The sequence below is a fragment of the Meleagris gallopavo genome, chromosome 15 (assembly GCF_000146605.3).
Source record: "Meleagris gallopavo isolate NT-WF06-2002-E0010 breed Aviagen turkey brand Nicholas breeding stock chromosome 15, Turkey_5.1, whole genome shotgun sequence".
NCBI lineage: Eukaryota > Metazoa > Chordata > Aves > Galliformes > Phasianidae > Meleagris > Meleagris gallopavo.
The window spans coordinates 17,330,136-17,355,691 of NC_015025.2; the positions used below are offsets into that span (position 1 = coordinate 17,330,136).

The following is a 25,556-nucleotide window of genomic DNA, read 5'->3' on the forward strand; positions in this document are numbered from 1 at the left end:
TCCCTGGATGCTGGGAGAGCAGCCCAGCAGTCTCACAGCCCTGCAGCCATCCCAGCCCGCGGGGCAGCCATCTGTCCAGGCCTGGACCCAGCAGATTTCTGGACCAAAGAACAGCCCAGCCATCCTGAACTGATTATTTTGAAATTATATTTGCTAAAAGCAACAAAGAGCAGAAGAGTCGGGGGAAAGAGGGAGGCATGTCGCTCCAATCATTTACATTTCAGTGACAGCTTTATGCACTTATTTCAAGCTGGCTTTGCAGAATCCCTTATCAAGCAGTGCAAAGCTCTCCTGTAGGCTCTGCAACATGGATTTTGAGGCCGTGGTAATGTCTTGGATGTTGTGCTGTGCGACCTCCTTTGAGCAGAAAGTGAGTCCAAGCCACTCCTGGACAGGGCTCTTGGCTGGACACGACCTGAAAGCATTTCTCCTTAACCTCTCTTTGAAGTTAAACAAACTCAGACAAAACATATCAAAATCAATTGGGAGTTTTTCGAGACCTTTGCAGTGTTTTAAGCACCGCTGTAGTACATTCGGCTGCACATGCAATGAACCAACCAAACAGGCACAGATTCTGCAGCCTGCATTGGTGTACAAAATGGAGAGAGGGAAGAAAAGGGACTTACTCTTCTACCAAAAAGCACTCATCCATGTCTCTCCCTATTATATCACACTGAATATTTGCAACCGGGCCCAGAGCAGAGTGCAGCCCACCTGCTGGTCTGTGTCTTTGCTCCCATCCCTTCTCTGCTCTCTCTGGATATTTTGTTTTCTGGCCCAAACTACAGCTGCCTGCACTGTTCTGCAGCAGCTTTCGTCCTCCTGAGTGAAGCCCTGCCAATGTAAACCATGAGGGTGGGTGAGCTTTTCCCACCCCCACTCCCACGTGCTTCTCTGACCTTGCTGAAGCTCAGTACGAACAGATTGAAGAAGACAAAAAAGCCCAGAAAGATGGCCATGACGTTGTACAAGAGGCTGTGCTTAAACCCGTAACCATCCATCTTCTCTTGGAACTGCATCCAACCATCAACCTGCAAATGTAGTTAAGCAGAGAGTTACTTCCAAACCACAGCATAACTCACGAGTCATATGAAATAGTTCTTTTTTTCCTTTTTGAAAATCGAGGAGTTGTTCCTCGGAGGTCTGGGTTGAAAGCAGACAGTGCAGAACTCATTGCTGTCTGCTTGAGAAGTTTTCCCCTCTGAATTTGCAGGACCAGGTAGGGAAGTTTATCTATCAAAGCAAATTTTCCCAGGGATCAGGAATATGGAGAGCAACTCACACTGTCCCTGCTGCAGTCACAGGTTAGTTACAGGGCTTCTCCAAAACCCAGAATTTGGGATTTGGCTGATACAAACTGGAAAATGCTGCAGCTCTTATGGTCATTAAAGTGAAGGCTGAGAGGAAGGTAGAGGAAAACTGGAGCCAGTCTGTAGCATCTCCAGATTTGGGATTTCCGTTACAAACCACGTCCCAAAATGGCAAACTCTGATGTCAGAAAGAACAGCAGGAACAGAGCATAGATCACTGTGTAGCATCAGAATGAGAGACTTGATGAAAGACTACAAGAGACAACAAGGGGATGCTTTGTAGGGAAGGAAGGAGATCCATGGGTAAGACAAGCAGGGATGAGGGCAGGGGAGCTGGGCTGGGGACACAGGAGGTGACATGAGGGCTCCCTGGGCCACCTCTGAACCAGACAGTGCCAGGTCACACAAACACCCCATTTCTCTACCTTTGCTTGGCATCCTCAGCAGCTGCTTTGTCCCTGTGCTTTGTCAGTCAAGAGCATGCTGCTTCCAAAATCCATCTGCTGGACCCAGGAGGGGAGCTCAGCGGCTCTCAGCATCTCCACAGGTCTCTGCATGGTTTTTAGCCCAATTTTGTGCCAGTGCCCAAGCTGCTGGGGAACAGCAGCATCGGCAAGGCTCAGCCAGAGGATCCCCTGCCCATAGGTGGGGTGGTGATGCTGGACCCTGAAAGCACAACATGGGTTACACCACCGAGAGACGATGTGTCAGCAACTCCAAACACAGAGAAGACGATGCCGAGCACAACAGAGAGTCAACGTGGGCAGCACCCATCACAGAAAGAACACACCCAACCATGCTGCCCTCCAAACAAAACTGGAAGAGCATTGTGAAACCCAGCACGATGGCACAAGCTCTGGGCGGATGGCAGAGGGCTCCCAGCCTGGTGGGAACTCCCAGGGAACAAAAGCTGCTCAGCGCCGTGAGCAGGAGACATTTTTGCCAAGTTATGTCACAGCGTCGGGCAGATCAGGGCTGGGGCACGTGGGCTGAAAGAAAAACAGCCACCCAGGGCCGAGGAGATGAGAGGGCCATAAAATGCTGTGCCGGACCGTCCCGGCGTTCCCATCACCAGGGCTGAGCCAGAAGCCGCCCAGGAGTCCTCTGAGCTTTTATTAATAAGGAGCTTTGTGGTTCATAGCCTGCACGGGTAGTAAAGCGCCTCGGAATTAATCCCAAATATATTTTTTGAAAAAGCAGAAAAGTCGATTTTTATTTTTATTTTCTTTCTTTCTTTCTTTCTTTCTTCCTTTTTTCTTTTCTCAAGAACAACCTGGCGTTTTTAGAGTTTATTTTGAGATTGAAAGAAAGATGAATGGGGCCTACACTCGAAGAGGGATCCCAGCTAACAGAACGTCTCTGTATGGAATACAACAAGGAAATTATTTCCTCAAGGTGGAAATTTATTGCTCCAAGGTGGAAGGCAGAGTGTTTTAAAGAGGATTTTAATTAATAAAGGGAAACGTGCCAAGAATGTGTTGCATGTTTGAGCTCTCCGCATTAAATACTGCTAACCTGTTGAGGGCTAATTTAAACTTCAATTAATAAATTACTATACACACGGAGTATAAACAACCTCCCACACCTTCAGCAAAACACACAGAGGCGGCCCTATCGCATTCTAAAACAAATTTTAAGCCAAGAGGTGTTGTCTCTTGGGATGCCAAATGCCCAGGGCTCTCCTCTCCAGGTCAGGACATGGAGGCAGCGCCCAGAGCCCCCAGGTGGGACAGCACGGGGCATGCATAGCGCCTCTGGAACAGGAAGGGGTTGTGAGAGCCCAAAGAATTTTCACTTTTTTGTATTTTTTTTTCCCCCAAACAATACATTCTAGGCATTCTCACCCAACTCAGGGGGATGATTTCCCAGTGGCCCCCGTCCTTTAGGTGCTAAGTCCCACTGACTTCAATTGAAACTTGGTTTTGCATGGACCTGATTTTCAAAGGTATTCCGGCCCTTAAACCTACAGATTTGTGCCAAGCGGGCTTTTTTCAAAGCACCTCAACATTTTAAGTGTCTCAGGGGAGAACGGTGCCAAATCTCACCCTACAGATCCCACCCCTGGTCTCTGGATGCAGCATCTCAGGGCTGTGATATCCTCAAATAAATGTGTGCCCCAAAGCTCAGAGCAGCGCACACCTCTCCACTCACAACCATCTCCCATTCCACCACACACCCTCGTGTTCCCATACAGTCAGCCAGCCCCAACAGGAGCATCTGATCCACCATGACAAAACCTTCCCTTATTTTGTGCACTTCCACACGCTGTCCCTTCTCCCAGCGACGCCAAATAATTAACATATAAAAGTCTGGTGATAAGTGAAGTTTACGATCCAAACCAGAGGAATGAGGGCTCAGAAGTGAACATTATAAGAGCCCTGTGCCCATAAACATCCCACTTCTGGTGGGCTACCCAGCCAATTAATCACACGCAGAAATGCTGGCCGAGCATTCATTGCCCACAAAGCTCCTTGCTGAAAAACAAACCTCTGGAGCTGTCAGGAGAATAGTAAGGAGGAGATGGTGTGCTGGAGAGAAAAATACACACAGAGCAAGAGTAGGACGTGACCTGTGTTTTACAGGGTTTTTTGTGTGTCTGCTCTGCTGCAGTAAAAAAGAAAAATCCGTCTTCTCAATGGGGGAAGGAGAAACAGGGAAAATAAATGCGGGCTGAGTTACAGGACTCTTAGAAAATCAGGAATTCGTTGTTCTTCAGTTTAATTTCTGAGCCGCTGCAAGCATCAGCTCCTCTCAGGGCAGCAGACTCCAATCCCTGGGGGCACAGTGAGGTGCTGGGGAGCACTCAGTTGGTGGTACTGGACTCAGCTCTGGGTTTTGTGGGGTTCACTTACATAAGGAGACCCCAAAAGGAGGAGGAGGGCCACAGTTTAACCAGAGAGCAGTGCTTTACCTTCATCCCCTCGTGTACCTGAGGACCCTGAAGATGCGGATGCTCTGGAGCGTGTGGGTCACCTCCTGCAGGTTGGAGCTTATGGGGTGGATATGCAGGCAGAAGGTAATAAGGAGGAAGTCCAAGGTGCCATAACTGCTCTTCCTGTAGTTGATGGGGTCCACATACAGTTTCATCAAGTGCTCAGTGGTATAAGCAGAGAGGAAGCTCCCGGTTTCACGTTCAGTGTCACCAACAACCCGCTCTGCTCCCAAGGACCTCTTCAAACCCACTGAGCTCACTTCTAAACAGGGTCCTGGCCACATCCCTATGGATCCCCTCAGCCCCTGCCCCAGGGACGCGCCCTGTGCTCCCACACCAGCAGCTGCTGGAGCTCTCAGAAACCTCTGCAGCTCATGACGGGGTTTCCTGACGTTAGCCAGGCCCGGCTCATATATTACGGGGATATATAATTAAGGCACAGAGGTTTGCATACAGTAGCTGGCTCGTGTGAGACAAGGAAATCAGGGTGTGCGACCAAGTGGGATTTTCAATGTGAAAACTGAGTATTAAAAGGGTGCTTAAAACTGACTGTGCCAAACCCGTGAGGGGGAAGGGCTGCCACGGGGAGGACTGAACAATTGCATTTCAAGAACAATCATTATCGAATTAGCGGAGAGGTTTGAAGCTCGCCCCTGAAATGCATTCCCTGGCACAGTCCCATCACAGCAAGGTCCTGGGTTTCTACAAGCTTTGGATGTGCCACTGCTAGGCGGTCATTGAGACTGGGCCCAGCTGGTGGCATGTGGCTGCTGCCATGGATGTGCCACTGTCCTGGAGGGGAATGGGGCTGCATCTGTCCCCTCTATGACTCACCATGAAACAGCCGGTAGAAGCAGTCTGTCTCCACAGCCAGGAGGGTGGTGTTGGTGGAGATGATGAGCGACGTGAGCTTTTTGGGCTTGGAGTTGTCCAGCAGTTTGTGCAGGGAGGCACAGAGTTTGGGTTCCCTTTTGCCAGAAAGAAGGGGAGAGATGGAGGGGCCAAGCAGCAAGGAGACTTGAGGACAAGCAGCACCAATGGGCCCAGCTGCCCCCAGAGCTGCGGGAAGGGCCGGGGTGCATGGCCATCCATCTTGCCTATGGACATGCTGGGTGAGTGCAACTGAATCCAGGTTGAAGACTTCTTTAGAAACTCTGCAAAAGGGAAATCCTGGTCCAGGTCTTCCTCCAGCCAGGCTGGCCCAGGAACAGCAGCTCCCACAGAAACAACAGCTGGAGGAACAACCTGATCATCACACGCACACTAACTCCAGCCTATAAGGAGCTTGCTCCACGTGTACCTGATCTGGAAGATGTGAGTGTATCTTTTAGCTACATCCTATAGAGAATAGGAGAACTTCATAAGAATATTGGAGGCGGATCGTCCTCCCTGGGAAAAGCCTGGGTGCTCCATGCCACCCTGTGGCACAGCAAGTGCTGGGATCTGCTGCTTGATGTCATCGCTTTGTGAGGTCAACCTCCAGCTGAGGAAACCCCACTGCTCCAGGATAAACAAAAACTCTGCACTACAACAACAGACGCTGATGATTCTTAATTAATTGAGTTTGCATTGCTGAGCAGTTTAGGCAGACTATGACTGTTTTGGCTTAAGATCTATGGAAATTATTGGCAAAACTGCTTTTAATGCAGCCCTGCAGTTGTGAACAGACCCCAACGGTATCGACAGCCCTCCCATGGGCTCTGCCTCCACTGGCCACTGGCATATAAGTGCTTGAGCACTTCTCCTGTGCCACCACATCTGCCTGAGCCAAAAGCAGGGCTGATATCAGCTCAACAAGGAGCACCATCGCAGCATGGAGCTTCCCCTTGCACTGCTGCAGCCCCGTGTCCTGAAGCCCAGCCTGGCTCTCACAGAGCACCGCTGGCAGCCGTGTCTGGACTGCCTCCAAAGTCCGTTTGCAAGTGACTTGTCAGCTCCTCACCAAAGGGTCCAACTCTGCAACAGATCTTCGGCACGAGCAGCGCTTACATAAACACAGCCTTTGATGTCAGCGGGAGAACTCACATCCATGTTTGCTTTCTGCTTTTTTTTCTTCTCTTGGGGGAAAAGAGAAAGGGAATGAGCAATTGTTAATTTATTTCAATTTGTCAGCATCGCTGTGCCTGCAAGCCTGGCCGCTCCACGAGCGCTTCTTCCAGGACACACATATGTTTGGCTCATCCTGAGCTCCAGCTTTGCTTAAGCCACAAATATTTGTTGCTTGGCACAAACAATTGTGAAAAACCGAACCTAGCTCACGCTGAAGATCTCATTAGCTTCAGTTAATTGGCAATTAGCTCATTAATCTGAGTCTGAAAAAGCCAGAGGATGCGCACGCACCTACCAGCTCAGAGCTTTCAAAATTGATGCTGTAGGCTCAGGGAGCAGAAAGGGGCAAGGAGGAGACCTTGTGCTGGGGTGAGAGGCCATCTCTGCTGCACCAAGTGTGCATCCTGCAGTTTACTGGAGCTGGGCTCCCAGTTTGGAGAAAAGAAGGGAACATGATAAGAGCCCTGTGCACTGCTTGCAGTATTTCAATACCTAAAGGGAGCCTACAGAGGGGAGGGGAATCAACTCTTTGAAAGGGTTGATAACTACAGGAGGAGGGGAAATGGTTTTAAGTTGAGGGAGGGGAGATTTAGGTTGGATGTCAGGGGGAAATTCTTTACGGAGAGAGTGGTGAGGTGCTGGAGCAACTGCCCACAGAGGCTGTGGATGCCCCGTCCATCCCTGGAGGTGTTCATGGCCAGACTGGATGGGGCCCTGGGCAGACTGGTCTAGCATTAAATGGGGAGGTTGGTAGCCCTGCATGTGGCAGGGGGTTGGAGATTCATGATCCTTGAGGTCCCTTCCAACCCTGGCCATTCTGTGATTCTGTGAACAAGCCAGTCCTGTTCCTGAGCAGTCCTTGGGGCATTTAGGACCCGAGCAGCAATCCCCAGCTAGGAGTGCACTGCAGGCATCCCTCCTGCTCTGCTCTCCCAGCCCCGTGTGTTCGGTTTTTAATTTCCTGTGGCTGCAGATCAGTGTTGCAGGGTCTGCACTTCCCAGTGGCTGCGGGGTGGGTCAGTGGGGGACATAGTGAGGTGGCTCAGCTGAGATGCACACAAGTAGCTCTCAAGGAGAAGGCCATTTCACGATGGATTATCCAAATACTTCAAGCCACAATCAACTTTAAAGCAGAAAAAACCAAACATTCCAGGGGAATATTTAACCTGGTGGCTTCTAGCCACGCTCTGAGCCTCACAGGAAGCAGAGAAATGCAATCACTTTGCAAGAGCGGAGGATGTGGTGCTGCTGCCATCAAACCTGCCCAAAGAGGAGCTGATCAGCACGGAAAGCTGTAAGTTGGGCAGTTGCTGGAGCCCACCTGCTGTAAGGCAACAGAGCAGAGCGGCTCCTGAGATGCCATCACCTGGAGAAGCCCCAACACTCACAGTCTGGCTACTTTTGTTCAGAGCACAGCCAACGATGCTCTTTGCAACACAGCCTCAGGCTGTTTCCTGGCTGGGATCCCATACCTGTCATTAAATCCATGCTGTATAAATTACCAATTATCCACAAAGTTCCAGCTTGGTCAGAGAGACAGTGCCTTAATCGGCGCCGCAGCATCCTGCACTCACCACCTCCACACAGGTGGAGGAGAGCTGAGGGGATGCAGGAGAAGGGAACGGGGCTGGGTGGCTCCACCTGGCTCCCAGCACGGATTTAGGGAGCCACAGGATGGGGGTGAGAGATACTGGGGGGTGAGAGATACTGCAGGGATGAGGAGCTCACTGAGGGTTCCCCACGCGATTGGTCTGCAGTTCAGAAATGCCCCAGTAATTAACAGCTGAAGAAGCACTGACCTGGAGATCACACTGCTGTGAGCGTTCCAAAGCTGTGCTCCTCCTCTTGAGCTGGTTTTGATTCTTCCCCAGGCTGGGAGCTTCGATGTACGGTGGCTGCACAGCTCTGTGCCATACAGACAGCAGCGCTCAGGGAGAAATTATTTGGTGGGGATTTTTTCCTCCGAGTATGTAAATAAATATCAATACTCCAAACCAAGGACCACCCAGTGACTAAATATTATTTATCTTCAAACTAAACAGCTTTGTCACATATGTATAATAATAAAGAAACAAATTACAAAGGAGGAATTTGATTTTATTGGCCTGATGCAAAGCATTGGCATTCTGTATCAATTTCTAACAGCAGAGTTTGCACTGTTCACTGCAGATATCGTCCAAACATTGGGTGAGACTCGTTTCACTCCTCCACCAGGAACAGGAGACATCGCAGCCTGACTTGAAGCCGTAGAAGTGAAATCTACCACTTCAGTGGGGAAAGGCACTCTGAAGAAAAGAACATTGGAGCACGTTGCTTGAATCCGGGTCTTTTTTAGGTTTTAATATCAATATCCCCAGTACAGTCAGCATCAGCAGAGCCCAACATCTCACATCTTGCCTTCTGCCACCAATTAGCACATGACAGTGCACTTGCTGAGCATTAACGAAAATACCATTCCTATTTTACCGACAGCAGTATCTGCATGTCAGCTACTGGCATTTTGCATTCTGAATAGCTGAGAGACCACACACTCTGTGCACACACCCAGAATAGATCCTGGCAGCCACTGTCCCTCGATGTGTGTCTCAGTTCCCAGCCGTGCCCTCGGTGACCCCAGTCACGCTGCAGGCATTTCACAGGGGTCACTCTGCCAGTGCTGCACCCGAGGGGCTCACAGGGCACACGGGGACTGGCAGCTACAAGGAGGGTGAGCATAGCTCTGGCCGAGCCCAGCTTAGCAAGAATCCTGCTAATGCTGCTTCCCTCACTGCCGGCACCTGGCCAGGCTCCCCTTCCCATCCTGCAGGTATGAGCAGAGCTAACAGCTCCGTCCTGCAGCGTGCTGGGTGCTGCCTGACCCTGCACTGCACCCAGATGTACTGTGTTTCATTAACACTGCCAGGAGCTGAGACCTGGTGCTATTTGCTGGAGCAGCACGGGGGATATGGAAGTCAGCACTGAAAAGGGTGAGCACGGGCATTCAGAGGGGTCTCTCAGATGAAAGCCTTAAAGGCAAACAAAGCTACACCACTCTTCACAAAATACTTTGTCCTTTCAGGGGGGGTGTGAAATCAGAGTTACAATGAATGAAGGACGCCATTCAAAATACAAGACAGCACCTTAAAATGCCATATACCTGCACTATACGGAGGCAGCAGCCTTGTCAATGAACTGAGCCAGCTTCACGTCTCTCTTGGTCAGTCCACCACAGTCATGGGAAATGAGGGTGATCTGAACCTGCCAGGAAGGAGCAGCAAGATATTACAAGGATGGTGCCCCGTGGAGAAACCATGTCTGCCCACCCACAGCTCCTCTGGGTGTATCTATGGGACAGCACAGATCTGCCAATACTGCAACACAATGCAGTGAGAAGCACCAGGAAACCAAAATGATGGGGGAGCAGTGGTTTCCCCCTCACATAGCACCTTTCTTCCAAGGCTTGCAGAGCACATTCTAACCTCCGCAATCGCAAGACCAGCAGCAGCCAGGCAATGTTATAAACAAGTTTTATAAGCTGCTACGCTGAGACACGGGGGCCGAGGATATTTAACAAATCCAATCTAAATTTAGGCTGCCAGGCTGCCATCCAGGTACCTGCATGCTGCACAGACAGAAACGAGAGCTGGTGGGCTCTCAGAGGCTCCAGCACAGCCACTCACACGGGCTGCCTACGGAAGAGGTTAAAGGCTTCTGCTCTGCTCTCAGATCTCAGCCAGCAAGGCAAAGTGCCAGCCCTGAGCCACGCGGCAAGCAGCCACAAACAGCCGGATGCCTGGTGTCAGCTCACTGCTACCAATCACAGTACCTCTTTAAAGTCCCACATCTCTAGAGAAAGACACATCATCTCCCCATTCCCTCCACTCCTCCACTGCATGCAAACCACGGAAAGGATACAGAAGATGGGCCAGTGCTTTGGTCTGTGTGTGTAATTCAGGCTGGTGGACACGTTACCTTGTTGTAGACGTTGAACCATTCTGGGTGGTGATTCATCTTCTCTGCCTGTAGAGCAACTCGTGTCATAAATCCAAACGCCTAGGGGAGAAAGAACAGAGAGGAAAGCCTTACTCCATCTGCCAGGACATAGATGGCAGATGTTCTGGCAGCTGATCTGCAACAAGACTCACTCTGAAATCTCAGAACCCGCTGGAGAAATATTTTTGGTCCTTGAGCCACCAACGTGCTTCCTGACCTCACTGAAATCCCCCCCTTTGGGTCCTGGTGAATGACTGCTCAACGTTAATTGCTCCATGATTCAAAGCTGTTGTACAGGAGCAATGATTTTACCCTTGGCACCCAAAAATGGTTTTAAACCTCCATCCCAGCAGCCCTCACCCCTCGCTACACCTTTGCCAATGTGTCACTTCCAGCTAGGGCCCATGCCACAATATTCCCATACTGGACAGATAGCACTTCCAGAAACACATCCTCTCACGTAACTATTTTGCTATTTATTTTACCTGGGGGGAGAAAGGAGGCAGGTGGCTTTGCCTCTCTGCTTTATGAGAAAATATTTTACTTTAAGTGAGTTAAAATGGGTTTCCCAATCCTCTGCCCCTATATTCTGCACAGCACTTTCCCCCAGGATGCAGGTTTTATCACAGGCTCAAGAAGAAAATAATAGCATGCCTTTGCCAAAATGCTTAAGAGCAAATCACTGCATTATAAAGAAAACGAGAACATCCATGTAAATCAAGAATGCAATTATGCAGCGGGGTCCAAAGGGCCTCAGTGCGTGTGCAGAACGCCTCCAAGTCAATGGGCTCTATTCAAGCTGCGCTCCATCCATCAGGGTTGGGACCTAAATTAACATGCAAAGCAAACGTAACATCCACATTATAGTCTGGTTCGTATTAGAATGCAACGATCTCCACAAAGACCTATCTGATTTAGGTAAGTTTTTAGCGCTCATTTATGGGAGAGAATGTATATAGCCTGCATTCCACCAAGCGATGGCCGCTTCAAACAAACATGTGGTCAATGAATAACATATAATGGCTGATAATAGTTTCAGTCTTTTTTCCTCTCACAAATTACAAAAACCTTTAAGGAAAAAAAAATAGCATCGGTGCCTGGATGAAGTATGACTTTGTTAGTCGCTTTGCCAGCCCAATGAATGCAAACGTTATAATCAGAGAAAATCATTCCAATGAGGCTTGTCATTTGGAAATCACCAAACTGTCAGCAATTAAAAAGCTTTTTTCCTTGACCCAAGAGCATTCCAAAATTCGGGAAATCCAACTTCCCTTGAAGCTCTCGTTTGGTTTCATTTTCCTCGGAGTGAACAATTACTTTTAAAAGATGCCCCATGTTTCAGCAGCGCGCTTTGAAGCAGAAAGCGGTACGAGGTGCATCAGCAACAAAACATCTGCATTAGTAGCTCTGAAACATTGCATTCAATCGTTCTTAGACTGCCCAAGGAATTGCAGTAGGAATCGGATAAGATTGAGATCTTAAGGGATCTATTGGCAACCTGTACATTTCCACAGCAGCCTATACAGAGAAAAACTAAGATAGCATTGCAACCGCCAATACATTGCCTTCGTACAAAGAACAGCAGAAAGAAAGTCAGATAAAACCTATGGAAAGCTGCACCAGGTCCACGTGTCCCCCATCAGGGTCTGTGCGTCCACCCGGGCAGCTCTGACATATAGACACATGTGGGTTACTGGGACTGGGGTTTCTCAAACCCCATCAGGGATTCCCAAGTACCCATACTTGTGCTCATGCCCCACTGCTCTCCCTCACTGCAAACTGCTGAAGCCCCTCACTTTTGTGTACCAGCTCATTTCAGTTATACACAAAATAGAAGCATCTCTTACTAAGAAAATGAGCTACAGTTCTACTGAGCAATTTCACCAATGCAATCTCCATTACGGTCCTAAATACTTCCTCTGCTAATTAAATGAATTGGAATGCTATTGTTTGGGAATCACCTCGGTATTTGTAGAGCCGTAACCTCTCTTTGAGAAAGTACAATTGGTTCTGCAAGGAAAAGATATTTAGGCTTGATTAGATATGAAAACACTATTACATAAAATCAGTTCGGACATTTCTTCACGTCTTGAAACTTGATCGGTAATTTGGTCTAATTGGTGATCAAGGAAACTATCTTGTGATCAATTAAAGTAATTACCACATTCCGGCAACACAACCCTTAATTTGAGCAGGAGTCTGCACTTCTTCAACTTTAATTAAAAATAATGAAAATTATTAAGCAGTCTGCAGTGCAAGATCATTGTCAAGACTGCAGCAGTGGGCAGAATCCATCAGCCCAACACACACTGCTGGGACAGGCACTCAACGCCGATCGTGACCTTCACTGCAGCAACAGCTCTGCAGCCCCTCTGATGTTAACGGGCATATTTTTCCAGCTTTCCTTGAAAAACAAAGAGAGTGGTAAGAAAGGATGCCTGCATTTTCTAGAAGCCACGAAGAAGCGTGAAGGGAGCCTTTGGTGTATTAACTATCATAAAGTATTCTGTTTTTTTCGGGATGAGAGGAAGATATTTTCAACATAAACCTTTCAGGACTTTTTGTCTGAAGTAACAGCTGGACACACAGGTTAGTCTAAGTTTGATGCATCACTCGGGACCTGGAAGATCACAGAGCCCTGCAGTGAGTCAGAAACAGCACCAGGGAAGTGATGAGCGAAGCAACCCCACGCAGACAGGGAGATCCTTGGGTGTGCCAGTATGTCTCTTCCCTTCATGTCTTTTAAGATCATGAAAGAACTAAAAACTAAGGGTTTTTCACACGTTATATCACTTCTAAAATGGTTTTTAAGCCATGCCGTAGCATGCTTCCATGAGATAAAAATCAGAGCTACTCTCTGAAGAGCACATTGACCTAATAAAGTTATAAAAGAAAAAATGCTTTGAGAAGTGACAAAACACACTATCAGAAAACGAGACTTAATGTGACTTTTGTTGCCAGAGAATGGGAAAAGCAGGGCTGGGCGCTGTGCTCTCAGCAGTGGGAGGAAAGCTGAAATTCCATCCACCGCTTCGCACCGCGCTTAACAGCTTCGCGAGAATCGTGGGATCCTGGGGCTAATCTGCTATTATTCTTCCTTCCACACTTCTTAAGCAAGAAATCAATTCATCTTAACGCTTTTTAAACACTCTGCTTTTGTACGGCGCTTGCCAACATTATCTCGATGAGTTACACATCAAAGCGGCGCGGGTCGAGATGTCGCGCTCATACATCACCCAGCAGCGCGTCCCCGGTGATGGATCACCGCAGTGCATCTCCCGAGCACAGCAGCTGACAGTGCTTGACTCAAAAATGGAGGTACTCAAGACAAACAGCCGCGAGGCCCAACAACGTGACTGTATGATGGGCTTTATTTATTTGTTTTAAAGTGCGAGAGTTACAAAGGGAGTACTGATGTTTCCTAAATCCTTCAGATGCTCGGCCAAGGAAACCATATGCTAATCACTAGTACACTAAGGGTTCTGCCTCCCATCTGTCATTATAATGCTGGAGGTAGCATTAACCTTGGCCCTCTGCAGTGCGAGGGCTACCTGTCTTCCCTTCCACACCCACCCAAGCCGCATCGGTGTCATTTATCAGGCTGCCCAGAGAGGTTGTGGATGCCCCGTCCATCCCTGGAGGTGTTCAAGGCCAGGTTGGACGGGGCCCTGGGCAGCCTGGTCTGGTATTAAATGGGGAGATTGGTGGCCCTGCGTGTGGCAGGGGGTTGGAGATTCATCATCCTTGAGGTCCCTTCCAACCCAGACTATTCTGCGATTCTGTAAGAAACCAGCAAACAAAACACATTACAGCAATGTTGTCATACACGACAAGAGATGACCACTCTCAGCACGCTTGCGTCCCATCCACCCAAGGAAGAGCCCTCCCTATGCACAGATATAGCGTGTTCTCCTCTGCAGTTTGACACTTCGAACAACAAACTCTAATCACTGCAGCCTGTTTCCAAACCGGAGCAGCTTTCACACACCCAGCTCACATCACCACCTTCCAGTGAGCAACGGGTCAGCAGAGCGAAGGAAAAGCTCTCTGATGTCAAGCTACACTGAGTTATGTGTAGCCAGCCCTGAGGGTTTAACTCAATCTCATGACATCAAAAACCCATGGCTTGTTTCATTTTCATTCTCTTTGTTCCATTAGGAAATACTCCCATTGTATAATTATGCAAAAATCACCTTACAACAAAGAATGCAACTGATGTTTAAAAAGGTGAAGGCAGCACATGAGGTCTGGCATTCGTTCTGAAAGACACGTTTCCATGTTGGGCTCATTGGCACCACTGGGCTGCCAGAATCACCTCCAAGAAACCTGGGAAGCAGCAACTGTGCCATGGCCATGTGTCCCATCCCTCCATCCTCCCTGGTAAAGGGGAGCGTGGCTGCGGAGCACTACAGACACTGTGGCATGCACGTGGACACCACATTGCAGCAACGCAAAGCTGCATAAAACAAAGCAAAACAACTGAAAAAACCTTCATTCAAAACTTCACTATCTACACTTCTCTGCATTTATAACCCCCATCCCATGTACTGAGCTGCACACAAACTCGAAATGCTGCTCTGCTCTCTAAAAGAAGTCACCTATTTGTACGCATATCGTGGCTGCAAACACTGCCCTCCAAGTTCCACACTGCCTATGTGAAAACCTTTACACTCCTCCACAAAGAACGCTGTTTCTGTCTCGCAACACTTGTTTACAATTATGTCGGTGAAGAAACCAGCTAGCCAGCTCTATATCAAACATTTCTGACAGCGAAAGCACAAACACTGATCTATTCTAAGTAGTTTGCCACTCTGTGTAATCTTGGAAAAGGCATTCCTGCCTTTGATTCTAAAAATGTTTATACTTCGTACATTATGCAAATAGTTTTTATATATTAAGAAATAATGCAAGCAAAGCTCAAGTTAAATTAAATTCTTCAACAATAACCTTGCCAAAGCACTGATTTTCCTATAAAAAAATTATTCCAATTTGTTGATCTTACATTGGATGAAACATACTGTAACAATCTTCATAATTTATGTCCTGTTGGGACACTATGATTTAAAGTAACATAATACAGACCAGCATCACTGCTAATCTAAACCACCTGACCAGATAAACAACAGTTTCCCCTTCTCTCTTCATTGAGGGTATTTCTGTTTATTGTCATATGATTTACCAATTTGAAGAACATGAAGAATAAATGCAGGCAATCAGAGCCGGAGCTCCGAGGCATGGCCTTTATTCCAGGGGCGTTTGCTCATGCAGGTACCGCACAATGTCAAGCACTGCAGGAGATGACAGACGGTGATTCCAGGAATTCCGTCCACAGGAATGCTGCTGGCTGCACGGGGAGGCTCACGTCCCCACGGTGCAACCCAGGTCAGGTGCTGCTCCAGTGGGACGTGATGCTGTGCCGTGCCTTGCCACACTTTGCCATGCCATGCCGTATCATGCTTTGCCATGTCTTGCTACGCCACGCTCCAGTAGCCTTGCACCTTGGGCTGCTTCATCCATGCATGGCAGCAACCTCTGTGAGGACACGAAGCAGGAGCAGGCACAACCTGAGGCACAACCTGCCCTGCCTGAGACCTAATGGGTCTGAAAAATACCACTTTGTGGTGTGCCAGGGGCTGGCAGGAAGATGGAGGAGCACCGACCTGCTCCTCCTGCTCTGGATTGACTCCTGCATCACATCCACCCCATGCACGAGACCTGCACTTCCATAACTGCTGAACTTGTTTTTCTCATATTGGTGATAATATGATACACAATGTTACATCTATTACCCTCTTTCCCATCATATTTTTTACTTTTTCCAGCAGCAGCAAAGATCATTTTTCCTATTCTCGTTTTTATTACAGTAAGTGATTGCACCTGGGCTTCGTGAACGGAAAGCAGATAATACACACAGTGATTCAAAGAACAGACTTCACGCCCAAATTAATCACCTAATCCACCAAAAAGATTTATAAACTCGATGGAGTGCAAGAAAGGCATCTTAAAGCAGCATTCCAACTTCCCCCTCAAGTTGCTCTTTCTTAAACAAAAGGTTCAAAGCTATTTAGACTCCTGGGACTCAATACAGCTATATCACAAAGAACACTCATTTGCCTACAGGCACATAAAATTAATTGTAGTTGTCCACAAAGTCTACTGCGAAACACACAGAAGCCCTAAATTTAATACCCCAGACAAAGCTGTGACAAGATCCCATCTCCGCCACGGCCGGGCTCTTCCCATTGCCTGGTCCCACAGCCCTGGGGACTCAGAGTCACCGCAGCCAAGTGACAGGAATGAACAAAAGCAAAGATTTAGTGGTGTTTTCTTAATTCACCAGTAAATTAATTCCACCGTGGCGGCGTCAGTGACAAACCCAAGTCAGCTAAAATCAGATGCCACTGCGAGCGTCTTCCAACATGTATTTGTCATCTGTCGCTTCCTACAGAAGCATTCTAAATAAATGCTTTTCTTTTTGTTTCTCCAGTTCCAGGTCCTTCAGCATGCTGGGCAAACACAGCCGTTACTTACTCAACAATGAGGAGCAGGCAGATTGCAGAGATCCCATGCAGCTCATCACTTGGCCTTTCCTTAATGCCACTCCTCCTTATTCAACATGGGAAAAGGACGGAAAGTAATCGCAAGTTTCACAACGAAACTAAAAGGTGGAAGGAATCCTCCAGCTCCAACAACAAACGTAAAGGTTGCACTTAGGAGGTTTACACCAAATAAAAGGGCTATTTCACAAAACGTGGCTTTTTAAAATGAGCTTTTTGCACTCAACCTCAAATCATTAAATGGCACAACGAAACCTCCATTAACTGAGCACCTGCTAAAGCAATCAGTCACTTAAAATAACAACTCTCCTGGCAGAGCAACTGAGGGAACGAAGATAACAGAACTTGGAGAAAGAAATGGTTGGCCCAGCATGAGGATGGGAAGAGGCAGCAGAATGGCCACACAGCGCCCAGCCTCAGCACCAACACTCATCTCTGCAGAGCAAAGGGAAACTTGCCCATGCAACATCTCAACCTCACCAGTGTGCCCAGATCTTCTATGGAGCTCAGGCACTTCATCACCCGGAAGGCTCGTCCAAATCAGTGCAGAAGAAGAGGGAAGTTAATCAACCCGTTGCATCACACTTTGGACAGAACAGACCTTGGCCACAGCAGAACTAAAATCTCAATTTTTTCCCCCAGTGCTTTTAACTTGCATATAAGGAATGATTTCACTCTGCAGATGCGAAGTTCTCGTGCCATACATACAGCTGATAACGTAAGGAGCGCTCAGGCAAAGTTTTCCTTCTTCTTTCAGCCAAGATTACACATATTACCAGTTCAATATACAAAATATTCTCTGCTGAATATCCAAGGACGAGCACACCCTGCTTCTGCTAATCCTCTACATCCCTGCCCTTTATGATCCTAAGAAGACATCAAAGAGTGATAAGAAAGGCACTGCTTTGTGATAGATTAAGAGAAGCATCAGTTGCTCTCGTGACTATGCCATCCTTCACCATTCTCTTACCTCTGCACTGTGTGCAGGCCTTCTTAAAGAAGAGGACAACAACCGACACATGCACCTTTTCAGGTAGGACAGAGATTTCAGGTGAGCACACTGAGCTCAGCATGAGGCTAAAAGGGAGCACTGGCAGGCTTCTCATGTATAAGGCACCATAACATTCAACCAGTATTTTGCAGGCAGACGTTTCAAGTCCAGAAGTGACAAAAGGTTTTGGAAGAACAGTGGGAGCAGGCATCTTCCCACGTTTCTCTTTTGGGGAGATCTCTCATCTTTTGAGAGGAGATGATTTTAAGAGGGTCCGTGGGGTTCTTGCTGCCTTGCTCGTAAGTGGTCCTTTCCAACCTCAGCCATCATTCTGTAAGCAATCACGTTTCCTGCTTTGCTGGATCAGGCAGACACGTGTTCCACAGCCAGCAAACACCAATTTCTGGTCCTCCAGTGAACACCACACTTCTTTTAGAACTTCACAAGAGCACATTGTAGGGAAGCACACTGTTCAGCTCTGTTTCCATATCAGAGCTTCTACTGGCTGCAGGCACGCACTGCACACCGTGCAACAAAGCTTCTCCCGCCTTGGGCATCCACAAACGTGCACTGGACAGCCCATTGCTGTTCTCATCCCAGCACACGGAAAATCACACCTGCAATGAACAAGGGCTCTGAACCTAAGAGCAAATCCCACTTTCCTACAGAGGGATGAATAAGCAATAGCGGGCGGTGCTGGCTCAGCCCACCAAGCCCCTCCAGTCCGTGGTCTTCAACACTTCAGCCCAACAAAATTAAAGGAAGAAAACAGAGAGAGAAGCAGAGAGAGGGGAGGAGGAGGACGGGAAGCTCTTCCCCAGCCCCATTTGAAGCTGGTCTACAGCTATACTCGCATCACACTGATAAACCGCGGGTCTGCCAGTGGCTTTTCAGAGCAGATGTAACATTTTAGCAAATGTGATTGTTTGTGAAAGAAATAATTCTGATCAAAAAACGAAATGGCAGCCAGCGCGAGCGCTGGGCTTCATCACTCTAATCCACCCTGACAGGAAGCAGCGAGTGGAGATTCCTACTGTGAGAGCTGCAGATGTGAAAGGTCAGCACCGGCCCGCGACTTCCAACCCGTTAACGTGTAAAGCAGGGTGCATGAAAGGACCCGGCCCGCCGCCGGGGAGCGGATGTCCGCTAAGTGGGGCTGATGGGCTTTTGGCAAGCAATGGCTAATTTTTAAATAGGCACTGCGCTGCGGTTTGCTTTCGGTTGATTCTGCCAGCCAGAGTCCATTTTTAATTGCAATTGCAGAGGGTTGTATCCCAAAGCCTGGCTTTCCTTCGTGCTCCTTTTTGGAGAAAGTGAGAAAACTGCAAAAGGCGATTTGCAGCTTGGAAACGTAGCCAGGCATTATCCCAAAAGCAAGGGGATGCGAAAGGTTAAACAAGCAACGCGGAGGGATGTGCTTTTTGCACTTAATCAGCATCTTTCCAGCACCCCCATAAAAATAAATCCTAATGCATGAGGAATTACAAGACATGAGGATTCGTTAACTGAAAGTAACCCAATATTCTGGCTGAACATCTTTGGAAGAGGCAGCACCAGCCTGCTTTGCTTCCCCTCACAGAGGTGCGCAGTCAGACCCAGGGAGGGCTGCAGGGAGCAAACACAACCTGCTCACATTTGCTGCCTTTGGGTTGGTGCAACATTTGTGCCCTTAATCCACGCAGAGGGAGCAACTGTGGCACACACCACGAACGGCTGAAAAAAAAGGGAGAAGCGTTTCTTCTATTCCCAAGGAGCAGGACGGCTTGGGAAACCCAAACAGCGTTTTGACAAATTATTTCTTTTTGCACTTTCAGCTTAATGCCTGAAACAATGGTGTAATAATTCCCTTTAAAGCGGTAATGAATCCATCTTTTCAAAGGAAGTGCTTGTACTGGAGGCAGCTGGAGAGCAGCCTGAAGGTCGGCTGGGCAAATGTCAGCATTGAGACACAACAGGTCTGCTCAGCACGGCAATTGCAGTGATGGGAAACACAACAATTACAGACAGCATGCCAAGAGTTCGTGTTCTGGAGCCACAACTTAGCTCATCCAGAACATGAGCATCCCTCACTGCAGTTAGCTCCTGTGGGCAGGGGACGGCATCAGCAACGCACAGCTGCCAGCAGGGCTAACATGCAGGAGGTTCTACAGCAACACAGTTACCCAGGCATGGAGAGAAAGCTGAACTGGGAAGGACTTTAAAAGACATAAGGGGCGGGTGATGCACTAAGGCAACTTCATTTAATACAGAAAAAATGTTTCCAAGGGCAAAACATGAGTCTGAAAATGCCCCAGAGCACTGGCTGACAGTACATATGTTTTTGTACCCTGCTAGCCATATGAAAAGAAATGCAGTACTTCTCAGCTTCCAGCACTGAGGATTTCATTTCTGCCTAGATGCAGCCCAGTGGCATATTTCCACCTGCTTTGCAGTATTGCTCATCAGGAGAAAAAAATACTCGCTGTGGGGTAGGTGGAAAGGTTACTGGAAGCAGGATGTGCTGACCAGGGCATCATCACCTCTAACGCCAGGGATGGAGGATGTTAAGGTTGTAAAACTGACTGCCAAGTGGGTAGATAAAGGAGTGGATGGGTGGATGGATGGATAGATGGATGGAGAAATGGATGAGTGGATGGAGGGGTGGATGGAGGGGTGGATGGAGGGAGAAATGGATGAGTGGATGGAGGGGTGGATGGATGGATAGATGGATGGAGAAATGGCGGAGTGGATGGAGGGGTGGATGGATGGATAGATGGATGGAGGAATGGAGGAATGGATGGATAGATGGGGTCCCAAACCCCCAGCTGGACCCTGACCCACCATCCCAAGGCACAGGTGCTATCCACCAAGTCAGTGAGGAGCACAAAGCCCAGGAAGCTGTGTTATTGCAATAACACATGCTTACTTCACCCTGTTCCGACACTCACACCACCTCACTCACACTGTTTTAGCCCAAAGTTAACCTTTGCCAGTCCCAAGAATTTCACTATCAGTTTCTAATAAAGGAAAACGTCAGCAGGCAGATATGCCAGAAATTCATTATTTTCAGATACAAAGATTTTCTCAACTCCGTAAAGTCCCTTGTAAATAATCCTGATTTATTGCAAATCAGTTATTGTATTCATAAACGTAAGGAAGTTAGTGAACAACATAACTACCAAAAGAAATACTTTCATAACTCTGCAGGTGCACAAATCATGGCATATGGGAGAGGACTCAAAGGATAACGGAAAATGAAGCGGTTTAGGAAAGAGTATATGAAAAACAGCACCTACCTAGATGGATAAAAAAAAAAAACATCAAGTCTTTTCATTCAACAGGCAGCCTAGCACAAAGCCCTAGCAGAGGGGGCGAGCAGACAAACGCGACACTAAAAGCAGCAAATTCCACCCAAATTAAATGAAAAGGGGCTCGTCTTTTGATTCCCAAAGCTGCCAAGGAGGGGCTGGGGCTGCTCGATCCTCCAGGCTAAGCACCTGAAACCAATCAGTGCCCGGGCTGCGGGAAGATTCACACGCAAGGGCTGAATTTGTGGCAAATGGGTTGGTTTCCGATCCTAATGCAGCCAACTTGCTTTATTCTGACCTCCATTTAACAAATCAACTTAATGGGCACTGGGAGTGCTATAAAACTTAACAATGGAGTGATTTTAACTTTTAAAATACAGTTATGAAGCAAAATGTTGGAGAGCTCCTTCAATACTGGAAATCAAATTAAATCTAGACATTTTTTAACAGTCTTGACAGATATAATCCTAGTTACCATGTAAATTTATGGTAAGCTGCTGTGATATTAGCCACAGGTGCTACTTTTAATATATGGCCCGCATCTGGCTGGGAATAACATTTCTCAGAGGACTGAAAATGACCTCACTATCAGACAATGGAGAAGAAAAAAAAAAAAAACCCAAAAAACAAGACCACTGTGGCATATAAAAAGCTGGAGATGTGGCTCACAACCGAATATTTTACATAAAACTCATTTTAAGTCTGCAGATTGTAGGTTAAAGGCTATTATGCTTTCAATACGCAGAAGGCGTGGACGTATTTCAGACAAACAGCCAAAAGATTATGTCCATAAAGAGGCAATGAAACCACTGCCTAAAAGCAAACGTTCCGATCTTTGATCCACACGGAGGACAGAGCGATGTGCTGGGAGCAGCAGCAGCAACTCTGCGATGCAAGGTAGCACCAGGCATGCAAAAGGAGGAGATGCACTTACAGAACAGCTCTAGATTTGTTGCACATCTCTACGTAAGTTCTTATAAAAGAAGTCTCCCCCAGTGCAGTCAAACACATGTGCTTCCATTCCCCCTACACATCGTCCTCCAAAGCGTTTCCGTGCTGTCACCTCCACTCAGGCTCATCCCTCACCTGTGTCCTGTATCCCCAAAACAGAAAAGACATTGAGAAGTCATAGAGCCTCTGCTTTCCTGTCATTTTACAAAATGACATCAGAGGTCTTATGGAGACTTCCTACGTGAGATCTGAAAAACAAACAAACAAACAAACAAACAACCCAACACAATTAAAAGCTTACCCAGTAAAAGAGGACAGCTGTAAATACCGAACCTGGCCATCACCAAGCATACCCACCCCTGCCATCTCCCAGTGGCATTTTCTGCCTCGGTGCAACGACCAAAGGAAGGCCACCATCCTGCACACTGCCTCCCCAGCCCCGAGGCCAAACCCAGTGCTGCAATGTCGCTGTGGGTCTGGGGAAGGGACACGGAACCAAGGAGCAGCAGGGAGGGAGCTGGGGGAAGTCATGGGGGACAGGAGCATGGCGGGGCTGAAGGACCAAGCCCAGCCCTCAGCCCAGCCCCGCGGTCTCCCTGGATGCACCATGGCAGCAGAACCAGGTGCACCCAGCAGGACTCAGCACTGTGCAGTGGGTGCCCACAGCACAGAGCAATCACAGAGCTCCCAGCCGCAGCTTCAGGCTGCTTTCCAGCTCCTTTCAGAGAGCTGCATCTCCAAAGCCTATTTCCATGAAAATGTATCTTCAGACTAACAAACAGCATCAGCAGTTTCAAGTTCCATGTCACAAAGTAATTCCCTAAGCCAGAAGTGTCATTAGCTTGTCAGCTGTTAAATAGGCAGCTCGGCTCTGATGGCTTTTAACCAAGCTAATCTCAGCCTGAAAGCTTCAGGAATCCAAATAACTCTCATTTCACAGAAGTTTCATTTCATCCTCATGCTGAAAATAATATACATAAACCAAGTTCGTGTCTACACATTTGCACGACTTTATAATAAAAGTTGTGTTTATATTCTTAACATCTGTTGACATATACAGACTTTGTAAACCTGGCATCCATTTTAAAGCCACAGAACTTTCCATGCATCACGAACATTATCTGTGAGAAGCAATAAAAGAGGCAACGAATCCATTAATCATACCAGTATCATCTGCAAAACGTAAATCTGGAGTACCTTTCATGTCAGCCCCGCTGCCTACAAACACACCTGACTCTGTGCCATCTGCAGAAGAGCGAAGGAGAGGTTGCTGTGGAAATGGCACTTCTCAGTGCCCTGACTTCTACCGGACACTCAACTGTCAGTACTGCAAACAGAAAACGTGTTAACTGAAATGGAAGATTTTGTACCCCAAAGTCCTTTGTTTTCACTGCAGGATGACTCTCCCAAGCACAAGGCGGGTCCGTAGCTTCAGTTTTGTCCTTTGTTCCCTAAGTCGTAACAAACATGGCATTTATTTGTAGCTATCAGAAATACAAGCACCGAGAAGCAGAGGTGCACCAGTTTGTTTTGTTGCATTACAACAAATGCTTTCCCTGCAACAGCAGGGCACACCGTGCCCTCGCCGGTAACACGGACATCCTCTGCAATCACACATGGGATGCTTCACCCACCTGCCAGGACCTGCAGGGGACCTCCTGCCCCCAGACAGGTTCCTGTCAACCCTCTCCCATGAACCCTCCCTGTGCTGCCTGCCACAGCTCTGCCCATCCCACGTTAATTCTCAGGACTGAAGAGCAGCCAAGGAGAGCAGCACCCAGGGCTTGGCATCCTCTATCCCCTCCACATGCTTTACTGTTTTCTGTAAGGAAACCATCTCATCCCTACAAATTAAACATTAACACATTGTAACTCTCTGACTTTGCCCAGAAGAAAAAGCTGCTGGGATCTGCAAGGGCAGCGATGAGGATTCAATGAAGAATCAATCGGCCGCCAGCTTCCAGCTGGGAAGGTGAAACATGGCTTGCTTTCCCCACCTAATCTCCCAAAAGTCTGTGCTCTTACATTTACCCATTTCTTTCCTTCCCCCTCCCCAGTTGAACCCCACTCTCCAACAGTTACATTTTTCTAGCACCAATTTAGGAGCATTAGTAACAAAAAAAAAACCAAAAACAAATCAGTATTATTTGTCTAATCCCATAATACCAACCCTGACCTTGGCCCCATTATTATCATCAAGAAATTATAATATTAGAATAAATCTACTTAACAACTATGAAACGGATTTAATTTACCCCACCTAATGAGATTGGAGTCAGAGAACAATTCACTGAGGCAAATCTGACAGGGTTTGGCCCTACAAAGGTAATCCCAAAGTTCCACCTACAAACGTTTTCCCATCAGGATTGCATGGCAATGAAAGCAATTCTATTTCCTCTACATTAAAAACGGGATATAGCAATAAATACCTGATTGAAATTTTTGAAATTGAACTCTTTGTAGATGGCATCTCTTTCGCCTGACTCAGACCAGCCTGAAGCTTTGAGATCCAGCAGAACTTGGTTCCTCTCCTCTGCTGTCAGCCAGTGGGACTGGGAAGACTGCAGAGGCAAAAGCAGAGCGTGTCAACCCCAGCGAGACCCAGCTGCTTGTGCACAACAAGAGAACCATGCCATGAAACCAGCGTTACATATTCACAGAATCACAGAATGGCCAGGGTTGGAAGGGACCTCAAGGATGATGAATCTCCAACCCCCGCCACATGCAGGGCCACCAACCTCCCCATTTAATACCAGCCCAGGCTGCCCAGGGCCCCATCCAACCTGGCCTTGAACACCTCCAGGGATGGACGGGGCATCCACAGCCTCTCTGGGCAGCTGTTCCAGCACCTCACCACTCTCTCTGGAAAGTACATATTGCAGAGAGGTAAATGCTTCATACACAAGAGGTGGAAAATTCACTGTACGGTGCATTCCTTTTTATAATTCCTACGACCAGCTTAACTCCTGTGACTGAGAACAGCCAAGGAGTGCTGCTTCTGCTGGGGCAGTTAAGCTGGGATAGATGCCTTTGTGCAGTGATGGGCTGGTCTATGGGATGGCACAGACAGCAGCACACCTGCACCCACACCTCCAGCTGAGCTATCCAGATCCGTAACACCTGAATGAATTTCCAGCTATTCTGCTCTGCTGTATAGGTTACAGATTATTCACAGAACACTCAAAGTCCAATCACAGGCTGAAGGGCAGAGGGGGAGAATAGCTGCATTGTGAAAGGCATACACAAGGGAAGCAAACAGCATTATACACAGTGTGTGTCCTGTTTCTTCTAGGAAAGATCCAGGAGAGACAAAATCACCTGCGGGGTGCTTGGGAAAGACATAAGAAAGCAAGCAGGTGATGAATTTGACTCTGGACCTGAACAGACCGATCTGAATCTCACATTATGAACTCAATGCTTAGATGGAAAGCTCTGTCCCTTTCAGGTTGCTTCAGTCCTTACAGACTCGTCCAACTTGCGGAGAAGCGCGGGGCAGCACGGCAGCCC

The 25,556-nt window shown here is 47.8% G+C and overlaps 1 protein-coding gene across 3 annotated transcripts; it reads right to left on the reverse strand.

The window, feature by feature from the left end:
* Nucleotides 1-8,367: 8,367 nt before the first annotated feature.
* PCBD2 (pterin-4 alpha-carbinolamine dehydratase 2) lies at nucleotides 8,368-25,471 on the reverse strand. 3 transcript variants are annotated; one of them, XM_031555752.1, is made up of 6 exons: nucleotides 24,833-24,997; nucleotides 24,479-24,610; nucleotides 23,420-23,500; nucleotides 10,243-10,323; nucleotides 9,428-9,528; nucleotides 8,368-8,576 (listed from the first exon to the last, which is right to left on the reverse strand). In XM_031555752.1, exons 1-5 carry the CDS (start codon nucleotides 24,980-24,982, stop codon nucleotides 9,433-9,435), a joined length of 540 nt encoding a protein of 179 aa, XP_031411612.1. In that variant the 5' UTR covers nucleotides 24,983-24,997; the 3' UTR covers nucleotides 8,368-8,576; nucleotides 9,428-9,432. The 3 variants fall into 3 exon arrangements, with proteins under 3 accessions (XP_031411612.1, XP_010717599.2, XP_031411613.1); XM_010719297.2 differs by lacking the exon at nucleotides 23,420-23,500; XM_031555753.1 differs by lacking the exons at nucleotides 8,368-8,576; nucleotides 9,428-9,528 and adding an exon at nucleotides 8,583-8,719 and having other exon boundaries at nucleotides 10,186-10,323; nucleotides 24,833-25,471.
* Nucleotides 25,472-25,556: the final 85 nt, after the last annotated feature.

Bases quoted from the DNA above. Each gene is read 5' to 3' on its own strand.
- PCBD2 (XM_031555752.1), bottom strand. From the start codon at position 24,982: ATGCACCGTACAGTGAATTTTCCACCTCTTGTGTATGAAGCATTTACC. The intron at 24,611-24,832 runs GTTGGATGGGGC...TTGCCTCTGCAG, and splicing joins CTGGAGGTGTTCAAGGCCAG to TCTTCCCAGTCCCACTGGCT. The intron at 9,529-10,242 runs GTAACGTGTCCA...CCTTCCTGGCAG, and splicing joins GGTTCAACGTCTACAACAAG to GTTCAGATCACCCTCATTTC.